Genomic DNA, 13077 nt, shown 5'->3' with positions numbered 1-13077 from the left:
AGCACCGGTAACTCATTTTCGTAAAAATGTGGACTCATGTGGTTTTACAAAAGACCGATTCAATTGTTGGCAATGTTCCATATCAGTTTAACTATGTAGTGTTAAGATCCGTTCTTTACCAAATTGTAGTTCCGAAGTAGTGAATAAATTTGTTCTTACAATAAAATAAATTTCTGTATATCAAGTGAATTTGTAATTACACGCTAATAAGTGAAACTGTAAAACTATTCTTCGAGGGAATTTTTAAAACGCTGCTGAATATGAAAGATAATTGCTTTTATGTCGAAAGAAATGTATAAATATAACTGAACCAATTAAAATAAGGCACAGAAAGTGTTCCAGGTAAATAAGGCAAAGCTTGTAATAACAACAATAATAATGAACATACAAGAAAAATTACGTAAAATTGTGTAATACAAATATATAAAAGTTACACATTATGATGCATGGTATAGCTTCCGCTTCGTATATATTCCAACAAAACATTCACGAAGCATTTAATAAACTTCTCGGTGTTCTCACTGCCAAGTCTAATGACATTCATCCTCCACCAACCAGATGTCAGAAGTGCAGTCTCCGCCAGGATACCTGAAATAAATCAAATATGTGAATTCACAAAATTCCTATTTGAAGTGACCAAAGACACACATCTTACTTTAGATGCATCCTGTACTTCCACTGAGAATAAAACCATGAATAACGATGCTAACTGCTTGACATTATACCACGCCACTTATGCAGCTCAACCACTTTATCTTGTACTATCTTTCCACTTGAAGTATCGAATATCTTTCCGCGAAACCAGGTGACACGGGTTCGAATCCCGGTCGGGCTAAGTTACATGGTTGAGGTTTTTTCCGGGGTTTTTCCTCAACTCAATGTGAGTAAATGCTGGGTAACTATCGGTGCTGGACTTCGAACTAATTTCACCAGAACTATCACCTTCATTTCATTCAGATGTTAAATAACCTGAAATGTTGATAGCCTACTTACTTACTGGCTTTTAAGGAACCCGAAGGTTCATTGCCGCCCTCACATAAGCCCGCCATTGGTCTCTATCCTGAGCAAGGTTAATCCAGTCTCTATCATCATATCCCACCTCCCTCAAATCCATTTTAATATTATCCTCCCATCTACTTCTCGGCCTCCCTAAAGGTCTTTTTCCCTCTGGTCTCCCAACTAACACTCTATATGCATTTCTGGATTCACCCATACGTGCTACATGCCCTGCCCATCTCAAACGTCTGGATTTAATGTTCCTAATTATGTCAGGTGAAGAATACAATGCGTGCAGTTCTGCGTTGTATAACTTTCTCCATTCTCCTGTAACTTTATCCCTCTTAGCCCCAAATATTTTCCTAAGCACCTTATTCTCAAACACCCTTAACCTATGTTCCTCTCTCAAAGTGAGAGTCCACGTTTCACACCCATAAAGAACAACCGGTAATATAACTGTTTTATAAATTCTTACTTTCAGATTTTTTGACAGCAGACTGGATGATAAAAGCCTCTCAACCGAATAATAACACGCATTTCCCATATTTATTCTGTGTTTAATTTCCTCCCGAGCATCATTTATATTTGTTACTGTTGCTCGCAGATATTTGAACTTCCCCACCTCTTCAAAAGATAAATTTCCAATTTTTATATTTCCATTTCGTATAATATTCCCGTCACGAGACATAATCATATACTATGTTTTTTTGGGGATTTACTTCCAAACCTATCTCTTTACTTGCTTCCAGTAAAATTCCCGTGTTTTCCCTAATCGTTTGTGGATTTTCTCCTAACACATTCACGTCATCCGCATATTCAAGAAGCTGATGTAACCCGTTCAATTCCAAACCCTCTCTGTTATCCTGGACTTTCCTAATGGCATACTCTAGAGCAAAGTTAAAAAGTAAAGGTGATAGTGCATCTCCTTGCTTTAGCCCGCAGTGAACTGAAAACGCATCTGACAGAAACTGACCTATACGAACTCGATACAGCGTCGTAAAATAACCCACTAAAAAGTATCGAATAATATAACTTTGATATAAGTATTAACTTAATAAAAATTACATTTCAAAGAAAATTAATCATTTCTTAAACCGATAACAGAGATAAAGGAGGAATTAATGATATGAGAGTTACTGCCATGGTGGTATAGTGTATAGACTCGGGTTCGGTCCCCGGCGTACCCCCGATTTATAGCTCACGTTGGGCAAGCCCGTCGTTCAGGTAATACAGAGGTTTTCTCCGGGAGCTCCGGTTTCCCTGTGGCACCCCAACAAATCCCCATCATCATCTCATATCTCGTCTCATCGCGGGTTTAGCGTAGATCAGTCTCCTATGGTGCACCCTGGACAACGACGACTCTGTCGGTAAACTGGTCTACATAACTGGCTTCATATGGGTGAATGCAGAGCCATCTTCAGTACCAAGCCGGAGCATGCGTACTTTCGAAGTATTTTTATTTTCCATCTTGAATCTTGCGTACACTACTTTTAACACTTAAATACAGTGAAACCTCTCATTTACGGACATCGAAGGGACGTAACAATCTGTCCGCATCTGGGAGGTGTCCTTTATTGGGAGGGAGGCTCCCCAATCAAACAGTAAATTTATAATAAGCAATATGTATCCCTTCACGCTTTAAATGAAATGTATTACTGTAGTTTAATTCTAAATACAGTGTACTGTACTACAGTAAATTCTTTGCAACTCTGAACTACAGTAGATAAAACTGAAAAAGGAAAATACAGTATTGTGCCATGCAATTTTATTCTAGGTTTACAGTCATGCAGTACTGTAATTTACAGTTTTCAACTTAACCTCTACGTTCAGGTGCCGTGCCTCTCGAAACAGAACAACTGATTGAAGTGAAGAGAATAATCCTATTAACCCTATCATGTGCCGAATACAATTTCACGATCGCGGAAACCTTGGACCCATCAGACAGGTTAAATTTTGTGACTTTGTTTATCCACCCGCTTCTAGCTAACAAGGGATAGCCGGCTGGGCTAGTGATAGCCTAAGAGACCCTTATGTTATGTTTCATGTTAAGGAATTTCTGCACAGTTCTCAAAAATAAATTTTCCATTTTTGTAACACATTAGGTCTTGAAATCCAAGTTCTGTCCGCAGTCAGGAGGTAAAGCAAGCTTTAGGACTGTGAAACAGCTGTCCATGTCCGTGTCTGAGAGTGTCCGTAAACGAGAGTTAAATTTATCATTATTTCTATATTATTTCAGTTGGGACATAAAAATCTGTCCGTATATGAGGAGTGTCCGTATCTTGGGGGTGTCCGTAAGGAGAGATTTCACTGTATAAATGATTGGTTGATTGGCAAACTTACTCGTGTTAAATTACATAAGCACGTGTGGCTTACAGCTGTTTCGGTGCTTCTTCACACCATCCTCAGAGCCTACTAGATCTCGGCTTCATCTCGAACTTCCCTGCCTGTTGTGGGGGTGCGTTTGCGTGTTGAAAATTGTTGAAAAGTGGCGTCAAATAGTATGTGTGTTCTGAAATTGATCTGTGTGTTGAGAATTTGATCGGGGTGTGTTTTAGTGTGTTTGTATATTTCATATTGTTCTAGTGTGTTGAGTTTTTTGTTTTTGGGTTGTATGTGTAGGATTTCCATGTCCGCATTTATGTTATTGTATGTATGGTAAGCATTGGTTATGTGTTCGGCATATGTAGATGTATTGTGTCCTCTGGTTATTGCTTTAATGTGTTCTTTTTAGCGTGTTTGGAATGATCTGCCTGTCTGTCCAATGTAGAACATAATGACAAGAACACAAGAAATACATCACACTAACATATGAAAACAAAAGCACACATAAGATCGCATCTTCATTCAAAAAGCAGAAATACAACATAGCATACAGAACAGAAAACACACTACAAAGACATCTCAACACACAAACAACACAAACAAATAAATACGACCACACAGGCGTATACAAACTCACATGCAATAGTTGCGACAAGTTCTACATTGGACAAACAGGCAGAACATTCCAACTACGCTAAAAATAACACATTAAAGCAACAACCAGAGGACACAATACATCTACATACGCCGAACACATAACTAATGCCAACCATACATACAATAACATAAATACAGACATGGAAATCCTACACATACAACCCAAAAACCAAAAACTCAACACACTAGAACAATATGAAATATACAAACACACTAAAAACACACCCTGATCAAATTCTCAACACACAGATCAATTTCAGAACACACACACTTTTTGACTCCACTTTTCAACACGCAAACACACCCCCACAACAGGCAGCGAAATTCGAGATGACGCCGAGATCTATAGTCAGGATCAGCTTACTTAATACCGTAAGGGTGAAACCTAACCATTTTTCCCCTATTACTACATATGGTAGTGAATTATAGTAATTTTCTAGCTCTCAGGTTGAATTTTCTTTTACCAACTTCGTTTCGAATTTCAGGTACTGACAAATACTACAACTGGTAGTTATTTTCTAACTATTATGTTGGCACCAATAATTTCAGTTTGCAGTAAAGCAAACTGATGAAAATGCAAGAAAGAAAATACATTTTTAGGTTAGGTCTCCTGAATCGTAAATTCTTTAGTCAAAGCAATGAATTTCATGTCAGACAAAATACATTTTAATATTAGATCATAATAGTCCTAATGACTAACATAATATGCGAGAAGTCGAGGAAGAAAACGTATTATTTCATAAATTATTGAATGATTTAGTTAACACCCCGCAACATAAAGATGAGATGTGGTAAATATAAGCAACACATTGTTAGTAATAATAATAATAATAATAATAATAATAATAATAATAATAATAATATTAATAATAATATATTATTATTACTATTATTATTATTATTATTACGATTACTATTATTACTATTATTATTATTATTATTATTATTATTATTATTATTATTATTATTACGATTACTATTATTATTATTATTATTATTATTATTATTATTATTATTATTATTATTATTATTTCAGTACATAGCATTGTGATTTTACCGTCTTTGATAATATCTGGTATTAGTTGGCAACACTGACGAGACGGCCAAATTAGACTTTTAGGAACTATACTTACGAGATCCTCACTATAGTAGGCTCTGAGGATGATGTGAAGAAGCACAGAAACAGTTGTAAGCCACACGTGTTTATGTAATTTAACACGAGTAAGTTTGCCAATCAACCAATCATTTATATTTTTATTTATTTTATGATGTGGAGCAGATATGTCGATTATTCAGTCGTCTGTTTCAAAGAGATTTGTATGGAGAGGAACTGCTCCCGACACTTAATGAAGATCAGTACTGCGAAATTTGTTATTATTTCTGGCTTGTAATCAACCGACTTTCCAGTTTAGTCAGACTAGTGGCTTCCCCTCACGCATCTGGTCCAACTGGTTTACATATTGTTGACGACATGTAGTTTTCGTGCAATAAGCTTTTCAAATGTTGCATTTTTTGTAACATCCGAAAGTCTGTACGTACTCCTCACCCACACTCGAAAAGAAAGGAATTACACGTCAAAACCTCTTATTTATATTCAGGTAAAGACGTATACTCAATCCTGGAAGCAATAAGCAAGAGACGATGCGAACATTATATGCTGTACTGATGAAGAGTTCAGGTATAATAACACAACTGACAACTAAAATAAAATTGAATACCTCATCTCGTGGGCCAATATTGGACCCTCGGGCTCTTGGCCAAAATCAACGAGAAAGTCAGGGTTCAAAGTGAGGCCACCTTTATCCGTGTCCACATCCAGCATCACCATGAAGGACCCTTTTCTGCAACAAGAAAATAATTGTTAGAGGCATTGCTCACAATCCCGGTATTAGTCTCAATCTACTTCACTCTATTTGAATGTGATACTTGCTCTATTTGGTAAGTTTTACAAAGAGCAAGAGAAAAGAACGGGATATTACTCGTAACTTTATAAAATGTAGTTGCACCATAAAATGTTATATACAAAAAATGTTGTTTGACATAAATCAAGTAATATTACCCGTAACTGTATAAAATGTAGTTGCACCGTAAAATGTTCATTATTGTTTATTTTAGTGATTTTTCTGTTACTATAATATATTGTATAATATAATATACTATAATATAATATAATATTGTATAATATAATATAATATAATATAATATACTATAATATAATATAATATTGTATAATATAATATAATATAATATAATATAATATAATATAATATAATATAATATAATATAATATTGTATAATATAATATAATATTGTATAATATAATATAATATAATATAATATAATATAATATAATATTGTATAATATAATATAATATAATATAATATAATATAATATTGTATAATATAATATAATATAATATTGTATAACATAATATAATATAATATAATATAATATAATATAATATAATATTGTATAATATAATATAATATAATATTGTATAACATAATATAATATAATATAATATAATATTGTATAATATAATATAATATAATATAATATAATATAATATTGTATACTATAATATAATATAATATAATATAATATACTATAATATAATATAATATAATATTGTATAATATAATATAATATAATATAATATAATATACTATAATATAATATAATATTGTATAATATAATATTGTATAATATAATATAATATACTATAATATAATATAATATTGTATAATATAATATAATATAATATAATATAATATAATATAATATAATATAATATAATATTGTATAATATAATATAATATAATATAATATTGTATAATATAATATAATATAATATAATATAATATTGTATAATATAATATAATATAATATAATATAATATTGTATAATATAATATAATAAAATATTGTATAATATAATATAATAATATAATATAATATTGTATAATATAATGTAATATAATATAATATAATACGGTATAATATAATATAATAATAATTCATATGTTACGTACGTGATCACTTCCGGATAGAACTGCTTGTCCCACGGAGAAAATAGGGAGGAAGAAACATACAGGCGCTTTCCATCCAGACTAAGTTGGAGCATTTGAGGACTTCCGTACAGGCGCTGGCCCTTCAGAAATACCGGATTGGGTTGTTCCTGCAAAATAAAAACTCTGAGCGATTGCAATTGCCATAGCAATTGTAGCACAAAGATAATATGGGCATGCTGAAGAACTTTGTCTCGCAAGGCGTGCCTGGACCACAGCTGTCACACGTTATACAGAATATTTCAGAATTCAACCGAAGAATTTTATCTGGTTATAGAGAGGGATTGCAGACAAGCAATTTGATGTAATGTACCCAGGATCTTCGACGAAAAATATCAGAGTTATCAGTTGTTAAGGTTGTTTACATTTGGAACTCATATTCCAGTATTAAAACGAAATATAGACTACATGTGTAGAATGGTATGCGAGGGTTTTGGACCTTATCAGGGATTGCATGAAGCCCAACTCTTAAGAACTATTCAACTGCGTTTTCCAAATTTAGCCTTCACAGAATCTGTAAAACTGCGGGTAAATTATGAGAAAGAACATTTCATTAAATGACTATGTTTTAAGTTGACGAACACTTCCTTTGACTCTTAAGTAACTCAACCTCTCTTAGGCCTATGTCTGAGTGCTTCGTGGGTAGATGTTGATCCTCCTCAGGGCAGAAAAGAAACGTTCAACAGAGCTTGTAGTACAAGGGATAGTCAATAACGCCTCATTGAATCCAGACCAGAGATAGTTTCACTTATGCAATTAAGGAGTTAATAAACGTATTGACCGTGGAATTCTGGTGATTAATACAGCAGAATTAATTCGTTTTTCAAACCAATGTTGTTAAAGAGAGGTCTGCTGAATGTTCATTTCAAAGTTTGTCATGGCGTCACAGTTGTGAGCAAGCGATTTGAAGCGAGTTTCAGCTTTTATGTCAGAGAAGTTGCCTATTATTCAAGGCGTTCAATCTGAACTTGAGAACGTGTACGGTATAACTTGAACGTCGTAGCAACAGATGGCAGTCTGTACGGTCTGTGTGCTACCATAACCTCGTTCGAATTGTATTTTGCGCGGGAAAACCGTACGCAGGGTATTTGTTATCATCGGTAACGGCAACATTCCACAACGCAAATCAAATGCTGCGTGTCCATGTTGACCGTCGAAATTAATGTCAACAAATGCGTAAGTAATCGTTTTAACCCTTTCCCCATATCTCGACAGTAAAAAAAAAACTCACCTCAGTAAGTGTTTCGAAACAGTTCACATTCCTGCCACTACCGGCGTTACCATACGTATCGGTAAGTACTCTTCAGAATGAACGCCGTACTTTCTAGTCAACTTCTCTGGCACATAGGTAATACACCTCTGCGGAAGTGTAGGAAGATTGAATTCTCTAGGCTCATCGACTAACCACATGATGGCATATAGCGAGCGATGACACACTTTGACTAGAACAAGGGATAGTCAATAACGCCTCATTGAATCCAGACGGGAGATATTTTCACTTATGCAATTAAGGAGTTAATTCCGTAGAATTCTGGTGATTAATACAGCAGAATTAATTCGTTTTTGAAACCAATGTTGTTAAAGAGAGGTCTACTGAGTGTTCATTTCAAAGCGTGTCATGACGTCACTGTTGTGAGTCAGCGATTTGAAGCGAGTTTCAGCTTTTATGTCAGAGAAGTTGCCTATTATTCAAGGCGTTCAATCTGAACTTGAGAACGTGTACGGTATGACTTGAACGTCGTAGCAACAGATGGCGGTCTGTACGGTCTGTGTGCTACCATAACCTCGTTCGAATTGTATTTTGCGCGGGAAAACCGTACGCAGGGTATTTGTTATCATCGGTAACGGCAACATTCCACAACGCAAATCAAATGCTCCGTGTCCATGTTGACTGTCGAAATTAATGTCAACAAATGCGTAAATAGTCGTCTTAACCCTCTCCCCATAAAGAAAAAACTCACTTCAGTACGTGTTTCCAAATAGTTCACATTCCTGCCACTACTGGCGTTACCGTACGTATCGGTAAGTATCATTCAGAATGACCGCCGTACTTGGCAGGCAACTTCTCTGGCACATAAGTAATACGCCTCTGTGGAAGTGTAAGAAGATTGAATTCTCTAGGTTCATCGGCTAGCCACATGACGGCATACAGCGAGCTATGACACACTTTGAACTGAACACGCAGTTCAGAAGTGAGTCCGGAAATTTTTTTTTTATTTATAGCAATTGAAAAGATTCGAGTTTGTAAATTAGGCAAACCTACAATCAATCTGAGAAAATATACAATCATTCGTTTGCATACACATATACAATTAGGCCTATTCCAATTCGTTCACATTGCATCAGTGCCATTTAGAATTTTTGGGATCTCACATAGACTGTAACCACAGTCTACTATATACAATCGCGAAGCTCAATATGTAGTAAAAATGCAAACATGGGTAGTTGCTCACCACTAGGATCGCTACTATCGCCTCATCATCGCAGATCTCTCTCCTAGCAGACGACAAAATAAGTTACACTTTCGTTGTCATGTTCTTTTGGAAAAATTAACACCTTCATTCCATTATTGAAATATTAAATGCATAAAGTTAATTTATTATTTTAATGAAGTATACTAAATATGCACTCTTCATCCCCCTATTATTTATTCGCTCGATTTCATACTCTCTCTCGCTATCATAATATTAATACTCGATCACAACGCGATAACACGCTAGAAATTCCACTTCACGCATCGTCTCTGTATTCCTCATCCTTCACTGTTGCTACCTCTCGTCACTGGAACTCTCTGCCGCCTGAAGTCAAGGGCTGCCGAACATTGAATTCTTTCAAATCCAAGTTAGAAAATTATCTTATGACGAGTTGCCAAACTAACTTACTATTATGACAAGTGTTGTATTGCATCTTTCCACGTATTCACATTTTTTTTTATGTTCTAATGATTTTCAACTTATTTTATATTTTTGTTTTCATATTTTCCGATAATGTTATATCTCTAATGTGATAAGTTAAGCTATATATAATCTTAATTTTCCTTATTGTGTGTACTTAGAAATATTGTATTCACTGTATACTTTGTACTGCACTATTTTATTACTACTACTACTATTATTATTATTATTATTATTATTATTATTATTATTATTATCATCATTATTACTATTCTTATTATTATTATTATTATTATTATTATTATTATTATTATTATTATGAATAATTGTCTTTTTTTTTTGTATGCCTCATTTATTTTGACCTGCTGTTCACATATTATTATGCATTTTTCTTTCTTTCTGTATGTTATATATATTATGTCTGATTTCTTCTTATTTGTTGTTTATTTTTTATTATTATTATTATCTTATTCAGTTTTGTGTGTAAAATTGTAGTGTAATTTGTAAATTTGTAGTGTTTTTGTAACGCAGTCTTTACTCCTGGTTGAGTGTTAGAGAAGGCCGTATGGCCTTAACTCTGACAGGTTAAATAAATCATTATTATTATTATTATTATTATTATTATTATTATTATTATTAAATTCCACCATAAACTCGAAGATACCTGCAAGAAATAGGTTAATATTATTTTTGTTTGTGCAAAACGAACTGAAATTTACTATAATCGCTTCACTCATTCAAGATTATAGCGATAATTAACTATGAAACCAATAAATATTAATTTGCATTTCCCTTTACAACAATAATAATGGAAATATGAATTAATGGAGTAACTTACGTGTACTGGTACTTGTAGTGTAGGCTTACGTAGTTAACAAAGTGGGATGAGGTTAAGCAATAATAATCACATCAGAATTGGAAATAAAACGTGATCAATAAATTTTATTGTAACAGACTTTTTCTACGTCTCTAGTAAAGCAACAAATAAAAATAACAACAAAATTAACAGCTATAATTAAAAACATATCATTTGAAAAAAAAAAGCAGGCCTAAGCAATAATAATCCCACCAGAATTGAAAATAAAACGTGATCAATAAATTTCATTAAAACAAACTTAATTTTTCTACGCCTCTAGTAAAATATTATTATTCCAATTATTGTATTTTAGCCATTAACATTTTCATTACAACCAATAACGAACATTTCACAAGCATCAATGTGAAATACGCAACGAGCTAGCACTCGATGGAAATACGACACAGTCCAAAGTCGACCGTGGACAGTCTATAGTTTCTAGTTGCTAACCGCTTGGAACGCTTTATCACGAGATTTGCAAAAAATCACCTCAAGCTTCGCGACTGTATATAGTAGACTGTGCTGTAACGCTAAGTAGGCCTACAATGATAGCTCGAGTACCAGACATCGTGCTGGAAGTGCGTCGTCACTCCGATCGTCCGAGTACCCCGTGGATGAGCTTTCCACATGGAGTTTTCAGGAGAGTAAGGGTGCTCTGAAGTGAAAGCTCTGACAGAACTCCCCGTCCTCGCATGGATATGTGGCTTCATCCGGACCGAACACTATAAAATGCAGAAGAGAGTAAAAAGTATAAAGTTGTTGCTTACTTTGAGTTCCTTGTCTTCTGTCACTTTGTAAGGACTATCGCTCAGTACGCTACCGCCCAGGAAAATTTGCCCGACGAGACGAGGATGTCTGGGATCGCTCACGTCATACTGCCGCACATCCCCATGCAGCCAGTTGCTGAAGTACAGGAAACGATCGTCCAGCGACAGAAGGATATCAGTTATGAGACCTGAAGACACATTCCAGTTTGGTAACAAATTCGTGTGGAATAAATCTGTTTAAATAACTTAAATAATGACATTATTTATCACCTTATTGCCTTAGAAGAAAGACACATTGAAAAGAAACTATTACAATTCACTTAATGCTCAAAAAGACGGATAAAAAAAAGTGGTGTCGCGTGACAACTAAAAAAAAAATGCTTAGCAGAATGCTAGTCCATTACGCTTCGTCCATTCGTAATTTGGTCCTAATTTTACGTTTGTCCACCTATATGTTTGTCCTGCATCAAATTTTGTCCACAAATCTTTGGTCCACCTCATTTTAGTATTATGTGAAATTTCGTCCTATATATTTTTTGGTCCACACCTGTGCAGTAGCGGTTAGCGCATCTGACCGCGAAACCTGGTGGCCCGGGTTCGATTCCCGGTTGGGGCAAATTACCTGTTGAGGTTTTTTCCGGGGCTTTCCCTTATCCCAATAAGAGCAAATGCTGGGTAACTTTCGGTACTGGACCCCGGACTCATTTCACAGAATTATCACCTTCATCTCATTCAGACGCTAAATAACCGTCGTAAAATAACATTATTACCTGATTTAGTCCAAATTTATTTACTTGAAATTTTCGTAGTTGTGTTTATTACAAAAGAATCACTGAAATAAAACATGAGATTTATTTTCAGTTATTTGAAACAACAAAGACCAAGTATTCATTGCAGCTATTTCTTGGAAAGTGTAATTTCCTTATTTAATTACCACCTTCGGAGTTCTGCGGGTTGCTGTGTAATTTCATTACAGGTTGACCCATTCTCACATCGCTAATATATCCTGGTTCGATCCTTATTATAAGAGTAGTGTTGATAACAGTAGCCATATTTTATGAGCAGTGGTTTGTTCCTTTTAGAAGTAATTACTTTGGGATCCATACCTGATAATTTTAAGTAAAACTTATATTTATGCATTTCCTTAGCAACACCTGTCCATTTTTGAGTTCTCCAATATTTGGTATTCTATTGTTAGTATCTGTTTAAAATGTGCTTCTAGTATCTGAATATCCAAAATCAATCACGATTGGACAATATGTATATTGGACTAAATTTTTGTGGACTAAAAAATTTCTGGACGAAATTTACTCTTGGACGAAAATGCTATGGACTTATTCCACTGGACTTAAATGTGTTGGTCATAGAAATTTGGACAAAATGTTGTTTTGGACGAAAATGTTTGGACAAAAATTCCTGGAAGCAAAAAAATAGTTGTCTTTCTGATCGGTTATAAATAGGTATGTTAAGTACAATAGAAGATAAAACAAAGTGGCTTTTGTTACGTAAGTCTGTTG

The 13077-nt window shown here is 34.2% G+C and overlaps 1 protein-coding gene across 1 annotated transcript in view; it reads right to left on the bottom strand.

Moving 5' to 3' along the window:
• Positions 1-336: 336 nt before the first annotated feature.
• LOC138706379 (methanethiol oxidase-like) overlaps positions 337-13077 on the bottom strand; it is a 61300-nt gene continuing 48559 nt past the window's right edge. Inside the window, exons 8-11 of the mRNA XM_069835591.1 lie at positions 11561-11748; positions 7008-7153; positions 5694-5816; positions 337-588 (exon numbers count right to left, since the gene is read on the bottom strand). Of these exons, the coding sequence (XP_069691692.1) occupies positions 531-588; positions 5694-5816; positions 7008-7153; positions 11561-11748 (515 nt within the window). The 3' untranslated portion in view covers positions 337-530. The remainder of the gene's footprint in view (positions 589-5693; positions 5817-7007; positions 7154-11560; positions 11749-13077) is intronic.

The sequence above is a fragment of the Periplaneta americana genome, chromosome 1 (assembly GCF_040183065.1).
Source record: "Periplaneta americana isolate PAMFEO1 chromosome 1, P.americana_PAMFEO1_priV1, whole genome shotgun sequence".
Taxonomy (NCBI): Eukaryota; Metazoa; Arthropoda; class Insecta; order Blattodea; family Blattidae; genus Periplaneta; species Periplaneta americana.
The sequence above is the reverse complement of the archived record's forward strand: the minus strand, read 5'-3'. Positions and strand labels throughout refer to the sequence as shown.